Source organism: Cryptomeria japonica, chromosome 6 (assembly GCF_030272615.1).
Source record: "Cryptomeria japonica chromosome 6, Sugi_1.0, whole genome shotgun sequence".
Taxonomy (NCBI): domain Eukaryota; kingdom Viridiplantae; phylum Streptophyta; class Pinopsida; order Cupressales; family Cupressaceae; genus Cryptomeria; species Cryptomeria japonica.
In genome coordinates, this window is record NC_081410.1 from 207,659,334 (window position 1) to 207,682,010 (window position 22,677).

A 22,677-nucleotide genomic window follows, 5' to 3' on the forward strand; every position below is an offset into this window, starting at 1 on the left:
TTAGAAAACTTGTGTTACATATTCATTATATTATTATAATGACTCTTAAGGAACTCATACACCATACAGCTTTAAATAGGACATTCCAATAAATTAACAAAGCTAGTGCAGCACTGTTGGGTGGCAGACATGAGCCGCATTAAATAAGCAATGACTCATTACAATACAGTAAGAAAACTAGTGTCAAGTGTTGAGTGGCATAGATCGACAGAGACTGAATATAGAAAAACATTCTAGTGGATGTCTAATGCAAGTTGTTTCTTCTGTATCTCAATTTCTAGTGCCCATAGAAAAGACTGCCCACCTGCTGCCATAACACGGGTAGCATTGTTGCCACACACAATTGTCTACTGCTTTTGTTGATTTAATTGAATTGGTAGCATTATTTCATTGCATTCAGGAAAACTGTATGTTGAAATGACGAAACCTGTAAAAAGGTGTATAATGGTCCACTAATTTTTCTTAAGCTCTAGTCGCACAAAAAAGGTAAGGTGTAACTTCACAAGACCATTTTCGAACAAAAATACAACCATCTGGAAACATAAAAGTCTCAAGAACAACACACACCATAATTGTTCCAAATCCAGAAGGTTTTCTTTAAAAATCAATGCAACCCTTTGAACAAGGCATTGTGAATGGAAGGAGATCCGCACATGAAGAAAGTATATTTAATTACCTAAATTGAAAAAACGGATGCTACAGCTATAGCCAATTAAATAAACATTGCATAGTACTAGAATACAGTACACTTGAAATTATTGAGAATATATAAATAGAACTACTGTTAAAATTATAGAAGCAAAAATTATGAGAGAAAGAGCTCCCCTTATTACCCAGAACTCCCAAGTTCTGAAAATGCCTACATATTTGCTTACTTCTGAAACTATATCCTACATCAAGATTATTGAAATACGATGCGAACATTTGTTTTTGTTTTCCAACGGGCAGAATAATCTACAAGTGCATTGTTGCTGATCATGCCAAAAATGACAGATCAAGTACAACATCAGATATCACACAGTCATCATTTACAAGGAAGATTAAGGCTGCTCCTTTGGCTCCAAGGCAGCTATCTCCTTTACAACCTGAGCCTTGTCTTGATCAAATTGTGCATCCTCTGCACAATCGACAAGGGAATCTGTTAAGCTAAAAATATGTGTTCTTATTGTACCACTTCATGGTTTATTTTGTTAAAATCAGCTGCGATAGTTGAGTTAACATCATTTTACACACAAGTAGTATAAATAGAATAAAATCCACACGGACCTTTATCAGTCTTGAAATCGCTGAAAAAACGAAGTAGCTTACTCCGATTAGCAATAAGAATGCTCACAATTTCAGGTGGTTTGTTTTGATTGGCCACAAAGACCTAAACAAAGACATAAAAATGAGTTTCCGCAGCACCTAGAAATAAAAGTGAAACCATTTGCTGTTCTTGTGAACACAAGCAGTCTGCATTAAAACAACTATTTTATTATAATCAGAAGAAACATCAGAAACTTGAGCCAGATAACCACCCAACAACAGTACCTTGAACACATGGAAAGCTTCAATTTGGATGTTCTTGCTAGATTCCTGCAAAAACATAAGACTTTATCACTATAATTTTTTACATTGAAGGCAATATGAAAGCCAACAATAATGTAATCATTTAATATTTCCAAGAACTAGGTTTTCCATTTAGCATTCAAGGTAATAAATTAATATTATCCACAGAGTACAAAGTGGGCAGAGGAGCGGAGAAATTACAAAAATGTGCTTAAAAATAAAAGAAAGACATTTGTGGAATCTAATTGATGCCTCTCCTCATATTGCTAGTTATTATCAAATTATTCTTAGCAAGGTCAGAAGAAACATGGAAACATTTCAAAGACCACAATGTTACAGTAAAGAGGCAGGCAGCACCCCTGGCTAATTTAGAGAAAACCATAGGAAAAGAATATAGTATTTTTCAAACAAATATATTTATATACATTTATTAAATTTTAAAATAAAAATAATAGTTGAAATACAAAAAATCTCCTGGAGTAAGAAACGTCAGATTACTATTTTGCACCAGATGGACACAGACTAGAAATAGATTGGAATTTGGAAATGTCTGTTGTCATGTCCATCCTGCTGTTAACACTTTGGAATTGCCTGTTCTCAGTCCCTAAAATAAGAAGAGTCTTTGTTATCCTGATTCCCAGTTAACATGCCCACAGGAGGAAAATAATTATGTGCAGACCATGCCTTAATTCTATTGGCTGGATAAACACAATCTCTGCTTGTAAGTCTCTAGGCAATGTTTAGTGCCTTGTTGGATGCTACTTACAGTCAACAAGATATTTATTAGTGATGCCACAGATTGAAAGAAGATAATGGCTAAGCATTCACCTAAGGTGCCTTCCATTAAAAAGAAGACTATAATTGTATATGAAATAAGTTTGCATATCCTTTTGACATCAGTCAGTGTGATCACTAGCTTCCAATCAAACACAAAGACCACACAAGGTTTTAATAAGAAATCTCAATCCAAGCAATACACACAATAATGCCACAAAAAAAAACTGCAACACAGTGCCCTGCCTCCTATAATTTTAGGCAACTTAGCATATGAGAATAGATATGCATAAAGATAAATGTGCTTAAAATTGTGTTGAAAATAAATCCATAAGCATGTTAAAAGCTAGAGCTAACAGAAAACTGGAAGGCAAAGGGTATTTTCGAATGAATAATAGCACAAAAATCAGCTCTACAAAGAAAGACATCAACAATTATTGATTATTTAAAGGCCAAAAAGCCCCTAGAGGCTTGGTACTTCAGGGCACCAAACTCTCCTTTCTGCTTGGAAAATAAATTATAATGATAATGATGGGGTAATTGCTCACTAGATTTGACATGGTAATGATCTGAAAGTGCCCTAACCAAAACCACTAAATAAACACATCATTCTCTTTTGCATTGTTCAAAGCATTTCTCGGATGACGGAAGTTAACCAGATAACAAACATTTAGAATCAAACAGCAATGCTTGCAGCATACACTATATATTACTCGCATAGCACTGTGCTAAGTAGAAGAAAATAATGAATTGAGATAGAATATTGTCCAGCTTAAGACAACTCTGAATCATTGCATCATTAAGTTCAAAGTTCAAACAAATCATACAAATGACATGTAATTATGTGCTTCTCCAATGTACAGAATGCTTTATCCTGATGCAATTGTAACTGACATTTCCAACCAGATTAATGATGTATGCTTTCGATTAAGAAAATATTACATACCCTGAGGAGGTTCATCATGATCCGCAAATTGTCTTTTGAGCTCACATAACGCATCATGACTGAAACATTGGAACGATCCAGTAAAACGTCACCAAGCAGCTGCAAGTTAAGACACAAAATATATATATGCTCTTAAAAACATCAGAAGGCAGAATGGTCATCAACATTACAAGGAATAAATTCATGTTTATTATTGCATACCTTCACGGCTTGACGCCTTGTGATGTAATTTTCAGACTCCAGTAGTTTTGAATTATACTCAGCAAAAAACTAGATTAAAAAATATATATTAGAAATTATTAGAGGTATACAATTTCGTTAATTTTGTATCGAAAAGCAATGCATCCAAATAGCAAGATAATCTTACAGTTTTTTGTTTTACATATAAAATAACATTTAGGCCAATAAACCTTAAAATATCTCTGTAAGCCTCATTGGATACTAAGTTATCAAAAGGACTCCATTTTATCCACCTGACACTTTTAATGAATGGTCATAATGCATCCAACAATCCTGATTCCCCTGATATCCTACAGCTGCCAGCTGCCGATAAATCATCATTCATTCTTCATTGCATCCCATAAGATTTGGGAATGAAGGCATAAAAACCAAAGCATTATTCTTTACAAGAGCAAAAAAATTCCTTCCAAGATTGGGACTCAGAAACAGATGACATCATATTATTATTTTTCAAAAATGCAACATAAAATGCTGTATAGAACAACAGTTGCTGCACAATCCATTATTTTATTTGTAAGTCATCCAAAATTTGAAACGGTACAATCTTTCTGTATGCTCCTTACTGTCTGAATTTAAAAAAAAACTTAGTTGTTAACAAGAAAAATCTGATTGAGATTTCTATATAAGTGTTGATAGATGGAATGAAGTAGCATTTCTATGATCTTCTATGTCCATGTAAACATAGACTTCTGGGTAAATTCACCATTTTTAACTGGGAATGTATTTGCAGTTTGCATGCACCAAAAACATTTCTGGGAAGAAATGACCAGAGGGTCAGAATCAAGAAGCATTCCAGCCAGTGGAAACTGTCTAGACATTTCAGTAGTTTCCAGCCGGTTTCAAAAATCTTACAGTAGTCTCTGGCATATTTTCAAATTGTTTTCTGGATAAAAATGGATAATACTAATAGAAAGAACAGAAAGAGAAAGCAGAAATGTATTTTGAGTGAGCAGTAGCACCAGTCTAGGGCCCAGAATGTTGAGTCTCGATGATGAATCTTAAGTTTGATTTTGGAGATACCCTTTCCGCTTGTGGTTATCAAGTTGCTGAATGGTGCTGTAATCTTTTACAAATATGTTTATGCTCTTTTGATCCGGACTCTGTTTAAACTACTTAGTATAAGCTACAATAACCTGCCCAAGCTAGGGGTTTATTTTAATGTTCTGTAAATTTTTCAAACAATATAAAAAAAAAATGTAGAATGTGGTTACGTTTGAGGTGCATCTAAAAGGATTACCTTTCATAAAGAACCATTGATCTATATACCTTGACTATTTTTTAATCACTGATAAAATCCTTGATTCAATTTGGTTGGGAGAGTCACAAAGTTGAATTCAGTCACCTGTCATCTCTCGGGATCTGTGATATCAATGTTTCTCCATACTCAATACTAAAAGGATCCTGATAAGAAACTGGATTCACCAAATAAGTTGATGTGGGACAAAAATTAATATTTTTCTTCTTAAAAGTACACAGATTTAGACAGCCTATACCAGTGGAGAGGAGATGGTTCCTGCCTGGAAAATAAAGACACGGATAGTAGAATTGATGGAGATCAGGAATTGTGGAAGATAATGCTTTCAAAGCTGGAAACCAAAAAGCAAATATGACAATAGCAGAATACAGGAAATCCATGAAGAGTTGCGATACTAGAAATTTGAAGAGATGGGAGCAAATCTGACAAATTACATAGGTGAAATAAGAATGACAGCAGACAAAAATGGTATATTCTCAGAGTACATTGCTAAAACTAAATGTGATGAAAATCCCCATGCTAATAATGCCTGACAATGGTTAATCAAGATTTTAATCAGCAAAAATTTTGACATAAGTTAATGAGTTTGAAGAGAATAGTAGTATCATAAATCGTGAAATTTAGAACAAGCGAATCTCCAATTATCTTCAATTTAAATTTTATCCAAAATTTCAAATGGGAAGCAAATAATACAACCCACTTTTGAGCAATAAGTCCGAACATCCCCTGTGGTTTGGAACCAATACTTCACGAATATTCTAAAACATGGAATGGCTTGGAAAATGCACTCTTGATTCTCCAAATTGGCAAAAATTGAAGTTGACTATAAACAAGTGCCACAGATCATGCCAAATTCAGTCTAATCTGCCAGGCCTTGTGTAACCAATCTCAACTGTTTGATTGGAAGGCAACAAACCCAAGGATTTGCAGATTAAAGAATAAAGCTTTCAGATATGTTCAAAGTTCTAAATGTCACATGTTCAAGAATAATTTAAGTTTGTCAATGCAGATTGTCCTCAGGAGAAACAGCCCTAAACTAATCTCAAATCATTAACAACCCTGTTGGGAATGGGCTTTCCTTTAAAGTTTAAACATATAATATTAACATGTACTTTTATGTGAGCCCAAATCAATTCTGATTGAAGAGAACGAATTAATTGGTGTAGTCTGGGGGTGATTGCTACAAGGAATTAACTAACAACCTCCTATGGCAACCACTATGAATACTCCCAATTCCTACAATATAGAAGCTGCAAATGCAATAAATCTCAAAACATGATCAATTCTGTTAAGAATGGCCTGTCCTTTACACGTATAATATTACTACATTGTAATAATGTGTGAGACAAAATCAATTCTTATTTGAGAGAACAATTAATCAGAGTAGGCTGTGGTTACTAAAAATATTTAATTTAACAGCCTATTTTTTTTCACATAACTCCATAAACCTTAAAAGCTTTGAGTAATTTATTTATGTTGTTTGTGAAAGATTGTTGCAAGGTTTTAATTAAAGACAGCTTCAGAGACGTGTGAATGGTTTGACACCTATGGCAAATGCTAAGGACTCCTTCAAAAATGCCAAAGGGTGTCTATATCAGTCTGATCTCAAAGATACGTCATATTATCTTGCCCCTTTTATTTTCTATGATAAAATTCTTTATATGGTCTACACAGACTCACACCCAACTTATGTTTGGTTGCTAAGATCGTTCCACGTTGGTGAGTTAGCAAGGCTTGAAACATTGGAAATAAATAGTATATGCAGATTATTCCAGAAACTTAACATACCAATTGCATTGCAAACACAACCTATTTACTGTAAAGAACAAACAACCGATTTAAACTGCATACATACAAATGTTCAAAGCAGGTAAATGAAGTGAACATACCCAGTCATAATTCTTATTTAAAAAGTCGGCTACTGTAGCCTTATGTCTCGTCAAGAGCTCCTGCAAAATACAATGCCTAAAGTAAGACAATTAATTAGTTCAAAAAAAATACTAATTTTAAAAATGTATTATAACAGCTGCAACGAATAATGCCTGATAAACATCGAAACCTTAAAAACTGACATAAAATCAGCTTATTTAACCATAACAAATAATTGCCAATAATGAAAAAGAAACCAGGCCAGAGAAAAAAAAAAATAGACCACTGGAATTATTTCCTTGCAAAAAAATATGAAAGAAAAGGAAGCACAATAAATGCTCTCATAACAATGTAAAGTCTGCATAAATAGACCACTAATTTTTTTGGTTTACAGCATTAATTAAGATCCTAGTCCATTAATTCACTCATGATCAGTTGGAACCCAACTCCAAGGAGTCTAGGGAATCAATGAATAGTTTCAATAACAAATATACTAAGCTTACATAATCATCATCCTTTGATTGTTTTAATTTAAACATAAAATGATAAAGATAGCATCATGATGCCAGGCCATATTATTTTGGATATATGTTGAGATTGACATATCTAATTGATTGTGAGGATATGTAACCAAAATTTTAATGAACCTGTGAAGCACATAAGACTCTTACTGGATTATCTGGGCAATTTATTTAAGGTTTTAGATTAAATGCAACTGAAAAGTTTCTTCCAATGTTTCTTCATCATTAATGTTCACAATGAAAAGAAAAAACCATCCCATAGCCAATCATTTGTAAAGACTTGGGAACCTTTATTTTATAAAGTGCACTGGAAGCATAATTATGAATGATGTTCAAAAACGACCTTGCTGAAATCGGACCACGATTTTCAAGATAAGAATACTAAGAATGATGTTCAAAATGACCTCAGTAAGATCAGGCCATGTTTTTGAATATTGCTGGGAAAATCAAAATGTAGCTACACTAAAAAAGAACTTGAATTAAAATTAACAAACAAAAGTTGAAACATGTAAGAAAAACTAAAAGCTGCAAGTTGCAAAAGTTTTAAACTTTAGAGGACTAACTTTAGGGTTTCAAATGATTGAAGTGCAGAGGATTTCCTGCCAGTGATTTTTTCATCATAAATGTTCGCAGTGAAAAGACAACTGTCTTATAGGATAATCTTGTTCAATACTTTAATCCTAAACAATAAAATGCACTACATGTAGCATAATTAAAAATGTTATTCAAATTTTTAAAATAGCCTTGATGAGATCAGACATTGCTGTTTAAGATTGAAGGAAAACTCACAGTAGTCACGTTAAAACCTCCAAAACAAATATTACAAATACAAAACAAAATATTAAGAAAGAAAAGTCAAAACTAAAAATCCCCCGTTAATGGGGCTATGATGGCTGATCTTCCTCCTCACACTCGCAATGGAATTGTGCAGAAAGCTCCGGATCCAGGATAGGTGAAGATCAATTTTGACAGGGCCTCCAAGGGCAACCCTAGGGTGAGCGGGGCTGGATGTATAACTAGAGATAATAAGGGAGGGGTATTAGACCAAAGATCAGTTTGCCTTGGGGTTGCCACTAACAAGGAAGTGGAATTCAGGGCGGCTCTGACTGGATTGTAGTGTGGCCGAGATCTTAATGCCTCACAAGTGCACCTGGAAGGAGATTCTTTGATCAAAATTAACACAATCCAGCAAAACAATACTCCAAATTGGAAACTGCAGAAATGGATCCTTTTGATTTGGGAAGTGGCAGTAAAGTTTGAGAATTTTAAAATCTCTCATGTGTATAGGGAAGGCAACACGGAGGCAGATAAGTTAGCCAAAGGCCTCGGATATCCCTAGACGATGGTGATGACTTGTCTAAGCAAGGTGGGTTTTGGTTGCTTATTGTTCCTGAGGTGTCCACGGGCCCATGTGGCCATGATTTACATTTCTGTCAGGATTAAGGTGACAATGTACCTCATAGGATTTGCTATCTCCAACTTTGGCATAGAAATGGACACACGGCTTAGTGTCATGCTTGTTGATGAAAGATTAGCACATTTGAAACGTGGGTGCTGGTAGTTGGCCTGAGTGGCGGCTTGGCAAGTTGGGAGACGATACTGAAAAGAAGGTGGCAATTAAGATCTTGGAGTTTGGGGAATGATTTGGTTTCATGTCAGCCTTCTGGGATGACTCCATCATTATGGTTCTAAACACCACTAAATCAATTTGATGCATGCAAGAGCCTTTACATACGAATTACTGCCACAAAGTTTAACACTCTGATTTCTTGCTCAGGTAGAATAGGAGGAGCTATGGATGTATTAGTGCTTGAACTTTGAACATAAAAAAAAAGCATTTAAGCATGGACTTCATTCACTTTGTTTTGGGAGAGAAAAACACGCATGCTGTGGAGGTATAGTGGGTTCTTATCAAGCAACATCTTGACCATCAAGTGAAGGACCCTATATAATAGATTCTTCTCCTCCATTTATTCCTTTCAGGCAAGGCCACACATGAAAGATTTGTTTTGAGAAAAAGAATACAAGCATTCTGTGAAGGAGATACAGGTTCTTTTCAAGCATAATCTTAACCATGAAAAGGAGACCTTGATACTTATAATCTTATAGTTTGTGATCATGTGAGATCATGGATTCAATCGATGCATCTTCAAGTACTACCAACAGAGCTTTCTCAAAAGCTAAAGTAATGGAATTAGATGCAGAGGTGGAATCTTGGAAGAAGATGTTGGTACATTTGGTCAAGTATGCCCTAATGGTTCCATCTTTTTTCAAGTCTGAAGCCGTAGGACTCCACAATAGCCAATGCCTTCCACAATAAGCATCTTCCCACAAAAGTTACTATTGCTCTGAGGAAAGTTCAAGCACAGGCTTTGCTGTCAAAGACAGCTAAGTTATGGAAGTAACCATATTTGTAAGTGAGGTAATTAAGAAATTCACATAGACAAGTGCAGGCAGATTCCTAATATACAACATATTATATAGGAGTATAATATGGTAACAGTTCAGAAATTGTGGGTGACGGATCTAACATGGGCAGCAATCAGAGGCAATGGGAGTCATGCAGGTCTGGTTACTTGTGTTCCATTCCACTAATTGAGTTTATGCACTGGAATGATTATGGCTGTAAATTTTGGTAGGTGTTGCTTTGATTAAAAAGCTTGGTTCCAATCTTTGTGATGATTGTTAAAAAAGTTTGCTGAGTCAATATATTATGTCCACAGTAATTTACAATGCCTGGCTTGACTGTTTTTTTGGGGGGGTGAGGACCCCAATCTTAACACCTATTTATCTAGCAACTAAAAAAATTTAAAACCACCGTGCTTATAGATAGCTGCAAAATGTGCAATATAACAAGACACATCAAATAAAATATTTTTTATATAATATACAGCGAGGCTACAAACTAAAAAAGTAGAAAAATAACATATCGGCATATAATATTAGACCTTAAAGGTAGCTGCTGCGTCTGATGCAATGTCAAAATTTGGGAGCTGTATGTAGGTGAAGAATCTCTTCATGTTTTCAGACTCCAAAACATACCTAAAAACAAAACAAAAACATCAGCTAATGTGAGTGCCTATTTAAAATATTTCAAGTACATAGAACAAGTACACTCTTAAGATGTTTAATAACCTGGTAACTATTATTTCACGGCTAGATTTTACAGATCACTTGTCTGAATCACATTATGGTTTCAGCCTAATGGGAAATAGTTTAGAGATTGTACATAATTCACATGAATCCAGAATTATCATAAAATATCAAGGAGCTAATCAAGGTTGCCCTCTTTTAAAACTGTCCAACAATAGAGTTTTCCTACACCTAAAGTAAGCTGACAAAAAAAATTGGAAACAGCAATTTAAGTAAAAACAGATTAAAATTTATTTACACAATCAATATAATTCTTGTCAAAGTTCAATGATTGCAAAGCACCGACAAAGAACTTCATAACCACACCATAAGACCAATTAATACGGAGAAGAATTTCTAACATGCTTAAGAAATAGCAGAATACCTTGCAATAATTTGATGTCGTATACACTCTCTCAACATTGAGCCATAATGCAAAGCAATGTCAGTGTTCTCATATCTGCAAAGAAGTTAACATTGATATAATGTTCTCAACATTGAAAAATATGAGAGGAGGGCAACATAAATTAAAATGAATTGGAAAACAATTATAAATGTTAACACATCCAATGGATACAATATAATAGAAATAATCTGAAATTAGAAAAAAATGTGATAGTGATAAAATGTTCACAGTGAAAAAAATGTGATAGCATAGCAAGCTAGCAAGATTTCAAATGACTTGGAAAACAATTGCAAATACAACCACATATGATGGACATAATACAATGGAAAAAATTTAGATTTTTGTCATGTTCTCAAGTACATGGTGAAGTTCTAGACTGAAAATTAGATAATCGAATGCATTACCATACACATTTACATATACCCTAATTTTCATTATCTTCTATAGAAAACAATGAATAATGTCTCTGAGCCCCAAAAAAAGCAATACATAGATTGCCATGAATTCCATTTTATCCCTGTGTTGAAACCCTATCATACATGAAATTTGTAGCTTGCTATAAATATCATGATAACTCAGCTTCTAAAACGGTACAAAGGTAATAGAGGCATCCATACAGTATGCAGGTGTAAATAGGGAAAGAAATGACAATGTCATAAGATGATAGTTCAATAGGGACTAGGCATACAAAATATACAATAATCCAACGAAGATGTACATAATTACGAGAAAATCACAAGCAGTTAATGTAGGACAATACAATGGACACAAATATAATAGCAATTACTTAGGTCCTCTTTGAGTTTAGAGCTCATTTATCCTATAGTAATCTAATCTCTCAAGTTTGCATGAAACTGGATCCCTACTGTAAGATAGTCTAGTGATGAAGACCTGTTAACTGTAAAAACAATTAATTTCTTAGGCCCTTTCAGAATTTAGAGCTAATTTGTCCTATGGCAATGAAATTTCTAATCTCTCAAGTTTGCATGAAACTGGATCCTTAGTGTAGGATAGTCTGATGATGAAGACTTAGTAACTGACAAACCAGTTAATAACAATGCTATTACATAATAGAAAGGAGGGGTATGTGAGGATGTGCCAATAATTAGCAATAAAAGTGGATTAAATGACTTCACTTCGTAAAGTATCCATACCATGACACTGACCACTATGCCATTAGAATTATACCAACCTACTCAAAGAAATCTAATAAAAATATCTTGTGTTGACAAATAGCCCAAAACTTGTCACAAATTGTATGAATGCTGAAAAGATGGGCTCAGCAACATTTCTCTGAATGGTAATTTGAGAAAGGTGATATAGCCTTTCAGCAGCTCCAAGCATACAAGAAAAGCACTTTGAAGCAATCACCCAACACAAGCATGAACCATAATTCTATGTTCCTTATCAGGTGGGGACAAAGACCAGTGAATCTTCTCTAGCACTAACTATCCCAGTAAAGGGAAACCCTATGGTGTCTTTTATGTCTCTAGCCTAAGAGAAAGGAACAACCAGATGGTGTGTGAAACTTAACTCCTTCACACAAATTAGTAAGGCAACCTTCTATTAGAACCTAGAATTCTTAGCACTAAAATTAAGCCTTGTTGTTTTCAATACAGTTTTCATTCATCTTTTTTGTGGTGAATATCATGTTGGTCATTGTAGCTAGAAGCATTTTTAAACAATTTAATGTTTTGCACACAAATTTGTGCTTGTGCCTATAGTGTAGATGGTGGGCTTGTAATTGTACACAAAAAAGATATCAAAGCTTACATACAAAAATTGTATTATAGTGGATTTTTTTACTGTTCAGCTAAGTTGCTGGTTCGGTTAGAGCAAATTTTCCCTAGTTTCAGTACAGTCATAATATATAAATATGTATATATATAGCCATAATTTGCAAAAGTTATAAATATAAAATTGAAAAAAAAGTTATTGATAATTCAATGTTAAATTAAATAATAAATTTCAAATCAATACAAAAAATAATTACTAATCCCTTCAGCTTGCTCTTCATTGAGGGCATCAAAGTCATCACTTGGTACATTTGAACTACAACAATTGTAGTGCCACTCCTCTTAGCCACATCCTATGTAGGAGTCCCAACATCCTTTAAAGTGACTATGGCAAACCATGCAACATATGTGGACCAACTCACCACACTTGGGTGTTACATCCCAATTCTTCATTGCCACTCGCTTGTAGTTGACTTCCTTCGTGACAAGAGGTGCAAGCTGGAATGCACATAGACCAAATCTTTTGCTATTACATAGCCAATGGGTTGCACTTAACTAAGTAGATAAAGTTATATGTACTCTAGTTTTCCTTAGCTAAAGAAGAACTTGCAAACTCGTGAAATTGGAGACAAAGTCAATGCAATATTTGTAATTATATAAAATAATTTATAGCTGCAAAAGAATAGTAAGAATGTTAACTAAAAATGCTTACCTATGATTGAATTTTAATTGCAAGAGGTTAAAGGAAAATAAAACCTTGCTTATTAAGGTACCACCATGTATGAGCATCCTCCTTGTACTTATCTCAAAGAGGGCTAAGATTGTGATTCCTTAAGATGAAGTTATCAAACTGACTCACAGCAATATCCTCCACATCTTGATTTGTCTTCAAAATTGCAATCTTGTAACTGTCAAATGCTTCGAGGACTCTATATGGAGCCACTCTTCTAGGCAAAGAATTTATCTTTGTACTATAATATTTAGTACACGATAAAAAACACAAGGAGATACAAGGGTGTGGTCATTTTGTTTCAATGGTCCGTAATGATTCTTTGCACCCTATTGAAAAATATTTCTATGGATACATTCTTCTTCATTCTTATGAACTTTATTTTTACTATCATTAAGTCAAACCCATCATATATTTCTCCAAAAAATGGCTGATCCAAAACAACAAATTTAATCACACTCATGATGGGCTTGGTGAAACTAAAAATATAATCCACACAAGACCACCAATCATCATCCACGATTCAATGATTTGACCTTTTGGGCCCTTTGTGAATTTGATTGCCTCCATACACACTAATGATTGTTGATGACCATTTCACACAACATCTCTTGTACCTTCACAAAATGTCTCAAGACGATTGTGCACAATGTGAATCAAGTCTCAACAATCTAAAGTACTGTAAAAGATAACAAATTAAAATTTATAAAAGTAGATATCCTATAAATTTCTAATTAAATTTTTTCCACAAACTTAGGTAATTTTAAAATATATTAACATTTCATAAACTTGCCTCCAACATGTCCAGTTTGGAGGACTTGAAGATGCCTTGAGACATATGATGGCTTGTCATGAAAATTTGGATCTCCTCACCCTCAATGTATATTTCTTCACTCACTCTATCTCTATACCACTCTTCTTCATCATCAAATTGAGGAAGTGGACAGCACATGGTGTCAAAAAATTATGCCCGTATTGTTCTTTTGCCAATAAGGTGATGCACACCTTCTCATACCCAAGACTTATATAATGTAAGGATGTTTGATTATTGTCACCATTTGTCAAAAATATGGTGATCACACTAGGTTGAGAGGAAGCACATTTGCATAAATGCAAGGAATAAGATGTTCAACTACAAGGTCCCTCATCTAATTTTGAAATGTCTTATCCAATGAACCTCTTTTGCAATAAATAGAGTGATCAAAAGACAGTATTAAAGAAAGAATTTGGGGGTCAATCACTATTGGTGATGCCCCAGCAGGTGGCTTGAACAATCCTTTCTTTGGTAAAGGAAATCTTAATTTTGTTCTAACTTACAATATTAGCTTCTTCTTGTTCTCTAATATATGAGATAATTATATAATTGCTGTCCTTCATGTGTACCAAAAGCTGCATAAAATTTAATCTTGAAAAAACCAGACAAGTTGCACAAATCTTGGAAAGTAATTACACGATGTGAAAAACATACTCACCCCAAGACCAGAATGTCCATAAGATCTTTATTCGATTCTAAATAATCACAAGCAATAAGCCGTGACTGAACTTGTTGCCGCTGCAAATTTGCCACAACCTGAGTTGCATCTTTGCGTGCCTGTCAGAAAAAACCAAATCCTTGTCTCAAGCAACTGTAATAACATTGAAAGCAACAAATATTATCTGACAAAACAATAAGAATAAATTATTTTTTCAGATCAATAACTCAGGATATCTCATTTTTCCAATTTCAAGCTTTTAGTATTTATATTATTGAGTTTAAAAATCAATCTAATAATACCTTAACATTTCCAACCATCTATTTTAGTGCAATAACTACAGGCAAATATTCAAAACAAGATGATCTTGAGCCCCATAATCATACCTCCAAATTCAGTTTTGGGAGGCACACAATAAAAAGTCTTAAAGTATTATCTTTGAAAAACTCTTGAGTCAGCTGAGCACAGGCTTCTGGCACTGGCTCTGCATCGCCATTCCCATACAGAACTGATTTCATTTCTCGAATATTTTTAGCCAGTTCTGCCATCTGTAGAAAAATAAGCTAACAATCAAATTGATGCTACAGGCCAAAGACAAATGAAAAGAAAAAGGTGTTCCATTAAAAAGTGTAAGCATGGAGGATAAGAGCTAAAGATGGGGAAAATTAGTTGAACGAACAATGGCCCCACAGAACACATCTTAAATGCACAAGTTATTATTCAAGTTGGCACACAACAAGCTTCTTTTTTAAAATTTACAGAACATATGATTGCATTGAGACAACATTTGATGTATATTAGCATGAATTATACAAAATAATCAGGACACAGTCATAATATCAAAAAACATCTCTTTTAGCCCCCACGGGTTAGAGTGGTTGGTCCTAACTCTCGGGTTTGCTCCCTAGGGTCTTGGGTTCGACTCTCTCTCCAGGAATTATTCTGCCACGGACACCTGGGGGCGGTGATGATCGCACCGTGGCCGCAGGGAATAGTCTCGCCCCCAGCTCGCCCCTTGCCTGAACCAGGGTAGGGTCAGGGCGCTGGGCTGGGGCCGCAGGGATACCCTGACGATAACAAAACACTAAAAAAAAAAAAAAAAGAAAAAACCTCTTTTAAAATCCTGCAGGAACAGTTAGATCCACCAATATAAGAAAAAATATATATTAAGATATCAGAGTTTATATGGCACATCAAACAACCACAGATATAAACTAGAAATAAAGTGTGGTGATCCATATATAATCAGATGGGAACAAGACAAAATCAGATATTGATTGGCATAGCTGAGAAGCAATTTCGCATTCCAAACTTCAGTATGCAGATGCTCTCTTGATCAAAAAAAGATTGAAGTCATACTGTGATAGGCTTTATTGTATGTCAAAACATTCATTTTTTGCATATACTACTTCCTTTCAAAAATGCAAAGGCTCTCCTTGTGGCAGAGAGTGTAAGAAGGTTGAATATTAAATGAAAATTCTATTAACAGAGAATATCGTATTCATACTAATATCTACACAGAAAACCATAAAATTAAAAAAAGGTTTTCCATAAACCAGATGGGCCCTGACCATCTCTCCCCTTAAAAATCCAGTTTAATAGAGAAAACAGATGAAATAGAAAGCTGAATGAGCAATTTTAGCAAAGCTTTCTCTATCTATTTTCTAGGTATTAAGTCTTCTAGGCTATCTTTGGCCTCATGGATGTTAAAAACTTAAAAGTCTTTCTATTCTATTCTAAGATCAAACAGTAAAGGTTTTATCTGATTTTTTGAATATAAAATCATAAACAGTTGTTTTGACTTAAAAAGTATAAATTAATAGTGATCTGGATGTTTTGCAAAGTGTTTTCCTCAATTATTAGCCTATCCAATGCTTACACACCTACTAAGCATATAACCTGCCCAACAATATACCATCACTACAAAAGACTTAATGCCATTAAGAGATATAATTAAACAAGGAACCAACACTATTTGTTTCCAAATGAATTGGAGGCTTACACTGAGTAAAAAATCAGAGAATCACTAATCTAGCAAATTGCCCTACATGAGGTATTTTCTCTCTACTGACAGAAAACATGTCTGTTGTCACCAATTTCAGCTAACCTGAATCGTGGGACAACCCCTACGAAACTTGTCCGTTTTGTAGCACACGTCCTCCAAGGTCGGTTGGATTACCTCGTAAGTCGTGTTGGTTAGCATCTTTGCTTTGCATCATTTGCCATGTTCATGTCTTTGTCTTATTCTTTGTTTCAAATGCAGTTGTTCATGAGTCTACTTGCACTTCGGGTTTTAAAATCCGAAGTGTAGTTTTGGCTTGCGCATGATGCAGGTCGAGTTTTGAAACCAGACCTACAGTCTTCCCCATTGGAAGATCAGGTTTTAAAGCCCGACCTGCTAGTTTCTTTTCCTATCACATCAGGTTTTAAAGCCCGATGTGCAGACCATGTCCGACCCCAGTGACAAGGCTGGTTTTAAAACCCAACCTATCAGTCTAGATCTACCCAGTGACATGTCGAGTTTAAAAACCCACCCTATCAGTTTTGATCTGCTCACTTGCAGATCGGGTTTTAAAACCCGACCTATCAGTATGACCTACTCTTGAAGCAGATCGGGTTTTAAAACCTGATTTATCAGAATTTTTTACTTTGTTGTCTAAGGGCAATTTTGTCTTTCAGACATCGTTCCAAGTCTTTGAAGCTGGCAATCTGATGATGAATGTTGATTTCCATGATAAAATGTTGCAGATTCTTGTAGATGACTGATCCTTCTCCAAGTAAATCCGAAGGGAGGAAAATGAAGTACAAATATCAGAAGTACCTCAACATGTTTCCTGAAAGATCTGTCAAGACCAATGTGGACCTTATTTGAGACACGAAAATTGGACACAGAGAAATGAACGAGTTCTTGGAACGTGTGAAGAAGGCTCCTGCCAAAATGACCAACCTCATAGCAAGTGACCTACACCAGTATGCTTCCTTTCCAGTTGCAGCACATGATCCTGAATTTGTTTTAGCAGATGCTGATCGCTTCGATGCCAAAGCAAGATAGGTCAAGGATGCAAATGGTAATGTGGTTATCTACTTGGATAGTGAATTTTTCAACAGTTTGTTCAAAGGACCAGCCGTTGAGGAAGTAGTGGCCATTACACCTACTATGGCCCAGGCTCATTATGAAGAAAACTTGATCAAGTGCAAGAAGACAAATGATGAAGAAAATGAAGAATAAAGTGTCCTTTTGACACTAATTAGTTTAGGTTCATGTAATTGCATTTTCTCTTGCTGCAAATTTTTATGTAGATGCACTTTCATTTTATGCACAAGTTCTAGATGTTTTGGACTCTGCAGTTGAATAAGTCAACTTTCTCAACTCCTTCCCTATAAAAAGAGGAGCCTCATTTGTATTATTTGATCTTTTGAAGCAAAACAAAACTCTGCCAAAATTGTCTCAAGTGAAACTTTGTGCTCTCTTGTGTTGAAATTAATCAAGTGAATAAAGAAAACAATTTTATGCTCCAAACTTTGTGTTGGCCAAGGATTGTGGCTTATGAGTAGATGTTCTTATGTCATATGCTTATATGTGTTCCTAGTTGACTTGATGGTATTTGTATGCATTGGGTAAGTAAAGGACTTTTCTAAGTGTGGATACAAACTTTGAGTTATATTGCATATTTAGAACTTTATTGTAATACGGTGATTACGTAGGAGACTTTGGGCTACTGCTGGTTACTTTTCAAGGTTGTAATAATTTATCTTGAAGACTTTGGGCTGCAAGATATCTTTAGTTATTAATTTGGGAGAAGTATCTTTACTTACGTAAGACTTTGTGCTTACGTTAATACAGATTGAAGTAAATTGTTGTATGAAAGTTTGGTTGGTTGTTGTAGTGAAATTGTATAAATTGTATCAAGTAAAGGAATTAATGTTAATTCTGAAAAAAGAGGATTATACACCCTAAGCTTACCCCCAGGATTTAATTTTTAGTTGTTGAAGTGTCAAGTTCTATCAGGGAACCTCCCCTTGCTGAGAGGAGAGACTTTGTCTCATCATAGCTCTGTGTGAAACATTTATTTTGTCTTCAGTACGCTGGTGACAAAATATTCACCCAACAATGTCTTAAGAAGGCACTCGTCTCCCATATTATTACCAGAAGAATCCACAGCAATAACTACAATCTGTCAACTTTTAGATTTTATTATAGCTATGTTACCAGGTTCATCCAGGGTTCCAGACCTCGTTCTGATCCCAGTTTGGGTTCAGCTTGGATCTGGCCACAACTAGGTTATTTTGCCTAGGTAACTCTAAGCCATACCTGAGCAAAGAGGCCAGACCAGGTCTGGGTGCACTCTGGCCAGACTCAGGGAGAGCACACAGTGTTCCAAAAAATGCTCTTTTAAATTATTTACCAAAAGAAAACAATTAACTGTAAAGTGCATTTTTTTAAAAATGCTTTGTTGGAAGGAGTAAAATTACAAAATAATGGCATGCCCCTTAATCCCGCATATCCACATTGCTAGCACAGCACTACTGCCTTCTCAGAAGAACTGACCAGTTAACGGTCTGCTTTCTTCCAAAGTTGCATGGGCACGGATACGGATACGGCCACTTTTTAAGACCCCCAATATGGATACGGTTAGATACATCATTCATTAAAAACACATACTCATATATTTAACACAGTTTTCTAAGTTATTCAAAGAGATTTTCATTACATCAAAAGCAATATAGACACATAATTGCTACATAAATAATGATAAGTTGATTTAACATTTTACAATATGAAAAAATAGTAGAGTTGCATAACCCAAAAAATGGGTCACTGAAATAGAAAAACATTTCATTTGTTTTTCTCATTTGGTGTAGGTTTTGTTAATACCAATTTTTTTTTTAAATGTATGAATGAAGTTTTTCAAAATTAAATTTAGGAAGATTTACGTCAAATTTAAAAAAAAAAACAAATCACATAGTATCTAGCATGGTTGGAAATCAAGGTTGTTTGGGCACACGTGGGTACTATATTCCATGTGTATTCGGGCTGTATCAGATATGTATCCGTTTCAGAAACCGGAATGGATACGGGGATACGCGTGCCCAGGGAGGGACAAAGGAGTTTCCGGCTACTCTGCTTTCTTCAAATCTGCCTTGAAAACTCCATTTCGGCATCCTTCAAAATTCCCAAAGCTGCTCCTTTGATGTGTTTACCATATACAGGATATGTTTTGGTGGTTGTCACTTTGGGCAACCCATTGCTACCCACTCTGATTTGAAAAAGCAAAAAATTAAAAAAAAATGTTTTTGGCTGCGTTGGATGGAAAGCTGCATTTTTTCTCCTGAGTTTTCCAATTAAATCCTGGGTAATTATATTCTATTTATACTTTTGGTTGTCTTAGTCAAGCTTTTATAATATAAACTGCCATTTTGATTTACCTTTTAGCATCTCATAATTCAAAAATTGACATTGTATTGTCAACTATCAGCTATGTTCTCAATTCTGTACATTTTGTGCAAATTATGGTTGCCGTTGAGTGTATATGTATTCGACACATATATACATGTATATCACATATGTATATATAACACAGCCTAACCCAGCGTTCCGGAACACAAGGAACATGTCAGCAAACCACTGAAAACAAACTCAAACCAGCAACAAAGCCAATTGTAGGAAAACTCATCAGTTCATTCAACAATAAAATGACTTATAGGCTACAAAATAAGTTATAGAACAGAAACAATAGAATCAAAACTTCGATCTAGTATCATCACAGAATCAAGAGGAGTAAAATAAAGAAAATTTACGTTATGCACACATCACTGTTATTAAATAAGGTTTTCAAAAAAATACAAACATTAGAAAAAATTAATGTAAAAATCATTTCTTCCTATTCCAATGAAAAATTTGAGAATTTAACATACAGCACACAAATAGCAGGCCTTCCATTAATAAATTAACAAAAAGCGAAGTGAGTGGTAGAAAAGTACAAAGAAGACAAGATTGAATGGAAGGGGAACCAATAGACATCACTCTCTCCAAAAATAGAAATCGTACAGAGCTTAAACTAGCAAATTAGATGAAGTATATTGATAATTAGTTTCATTGGTTTTGGTAAGTTAAATTGAAACGGCATTTGCCCACAGCATAACCAAAGAGATTCATCTAATTTGTACCTTCAGACTGATCATTGACTCTTGATGTTACTGACCAGAACTTTTATGAAAAACAAATGTTTGACAGTATCCAGACTCTAATTAGCTACAAGAAAAGCACCTATTTATGCAAAGATGAAATATAAGACGAGCAGGTAAGCGCAGAACATTTGCGAACATAACGAGACTGAGATAGAACCCGGTATTCAAAGAATAACATCTATACGGGTTCTCCTACATGTCCACGCTAAAATTACAGCAACATTCCAGAATAAACTGGTGCAGAAGATGAATCAAGTTTAATCATCTTTGTTGCTTGATAAATTCCTAAGTGAAATGAATAGAATCTAAGATAAAAACTTAGATGTAGTTCAAAGGAGAACCCAAACTTCGTTTGCAACATTTGTCGACAAGTCTTTACTAGGTGGACGATGGAATCCTAACAACATCTTTAAGATAAACTTTATCCTAATTCGATACGCAGTACAGAATTGGCTGAATTAACAACGACGGAAGTAGCTGATCGAGGCCTTAAAACGCAAAAACTGTAGTTTTCGAGAAAAGAGAAGCGCATAACTGATCGATTTCACAAAGCCAAAAGGTGACGCTATACAAAGAGAGCAAAAGAACAAACAAAACCTAGTCTGCAGAATGCAGATGAAATCCAAACCACCTGTTTACCATTTTAATTTTTAATTAAAATTGTGAAATTGCAAAGCCACCTTTTTAATAAACAAAGCTCTAACCTTTTCTTCTCGCTTGGCATCTCGAACAGGCGAGTCAAGATAGACTAAAAGCTCGCGAGTGATTTTAACGATGTCGACAGGAGTCCGAGGCTTGGACTTAAATAAACCCTTCATCTTTCTCCTCTGCAAAAAGGGCGCAGAAAATAAAGCTGGGAGAACAAAGAGGGGTTACTATTTTACGCGAAGGCTGCGTGAAGTTCTAGAGCGAGCAGGAGAAGCAGGACAACAGTAAAAAAACAGGGCAGAGAAATCGGGTGCCGATGGCAGAAGAGAAAGTGAGGGCCATGGGAGGAAGTTTCAGAATCAGAGATCGAACCCCGGCGGGCACGACTCTGTGGCGTCAAACGCATCAAGTCAACAAGACCCCACAGTTAATTACACTTGTCCGGTTCTGCCACTACAAAAGTTGCATCAATATAAGCCTAGGGATCACAGCATCAACATGTGTGGCTGGAAAGTGCAGGTCGGCCGGGGAAACAAATTGTAGGATCTCAGGGGACCCGGATTCGATTCTGATGACGATGAATTTCTCCGGAAACGTTGAAACTTTCCAGAATTGGGAATGTGATTTGCTGGAGATTGAAAGGAGAGTTAGTAATTGGTCATGTCAAAATTTCAATGGTGTTGAAGGAAAGGAGAAGCCCTCCTGTGTCCTGACACAGACCCGCCCAGTACTCGTGGACGGCACGGATGTCCCGTGGCGCACCAGATCCACGGCTCCCGTGCACCCTCTGACCCTCCACCTGTCGGTGGATTTCAGTTGGTTACCGGCTCCATCGGGAAAATTAAGTTTAGGTAGTTACGATCAGTTTAGTGGCTTCTTTTATCGGAAATCTTATCGGGGTGGATACGAGGTTATTATGCTTATTGGCTATCACTTTTGCATTGGATATCCACCAAGCTTTGTCCTACTTTTTGGCTTACAAATTAGTAATTGATAGGCACTAGTGAAAGAAATGGAAATAAAAGTTCATATAGAGTATTCTATTTGTGGATATGGGATGGTTTATAGTATATGAGATTAGTGGTGATTAATTTTGGGTATGTAGAATTGACATGCATTAGTGGAGAAAATGGAAATGGATTTTTTATAGTTCATGGACTCTATTTATGAATTTGGGATAGTTTATAGTATATGAGATTAGGGGTGATCTA

At 35.3% G+C, this 22,677-nt stretch overlaps 1 protein-coding gene across 2 annotated transcripts; it reads right to left on the reverse strand.

The window, feature by feature from the left end:
* Positions 1-744: 744 nt before the first annotated feature.
* On the reverse strand, positions 745-22,126 carry LOC131069833 (putative MO25-like protein At5g47540). Of its 2 annotated transcripts, XM_058005406.2 has the most exons (11): positions 21,523-22,126; positions 15,016-15,177; positions 14,630-14,748; positions 10,671-10,745; positions 10,102-10,195; positions 6,653-6,712; positions 3,470-3,538; positions 3,269-3,367; positions 1,531-1,575; positions 1,267-1,369; positions 745-1,117 (listed from the first exon to the last, which is right to left on the reverse strand). In XM_058005406.2, the coding sequence occupies exons 1-11, from the start codon at positions 21,634-21,636 to the stop codon at positions 1,041-1,043; spliced, it is 1,017 nt and encodes a 338-aa protein (XP_057861389.1). In that variant the 5' UTR covers positions 21,637-22,126; the 3' UTR covers positions 745-1,040. The 2 variants fall into 2 exon arrangements, with proteins under 2 accessions (XP_057861389.1, XP_057861390.1); XM_058005407.2 differs by lacking the exon at positions 3,470-3,538.
* Positions 22,127-22,677: the final 551 nt, after the last annotated feature.

What these genes read in the sequence shown, in the direction of transcription:
- LOC131069833 (XM_058005406.2), bottom strand. Translation starts at nt 21,636, where the DNA reads ATGAAGGGTTTATTTAAGTCCAAGCCTCGGACTCCTGTCGACATCGTT. An exon ending in TCCCAAAACTGAATTTGGAG is followed by an intron (nt 14,749 to 15,015) that starts GTATGATTATGG and finishes TTTTTCTGACAG; the next exon opens with GCACGCAAAGATGCAACTCA. An exon ending in CAAGGCGTCAAGCCGTGAAG is followed by an intron (nt 3,368 to 3,469) that starts GTATGCAATAAT and finishes CTTAACTTGCAG; the next exon opens with CTGCTTGGTGACGTTTTACT.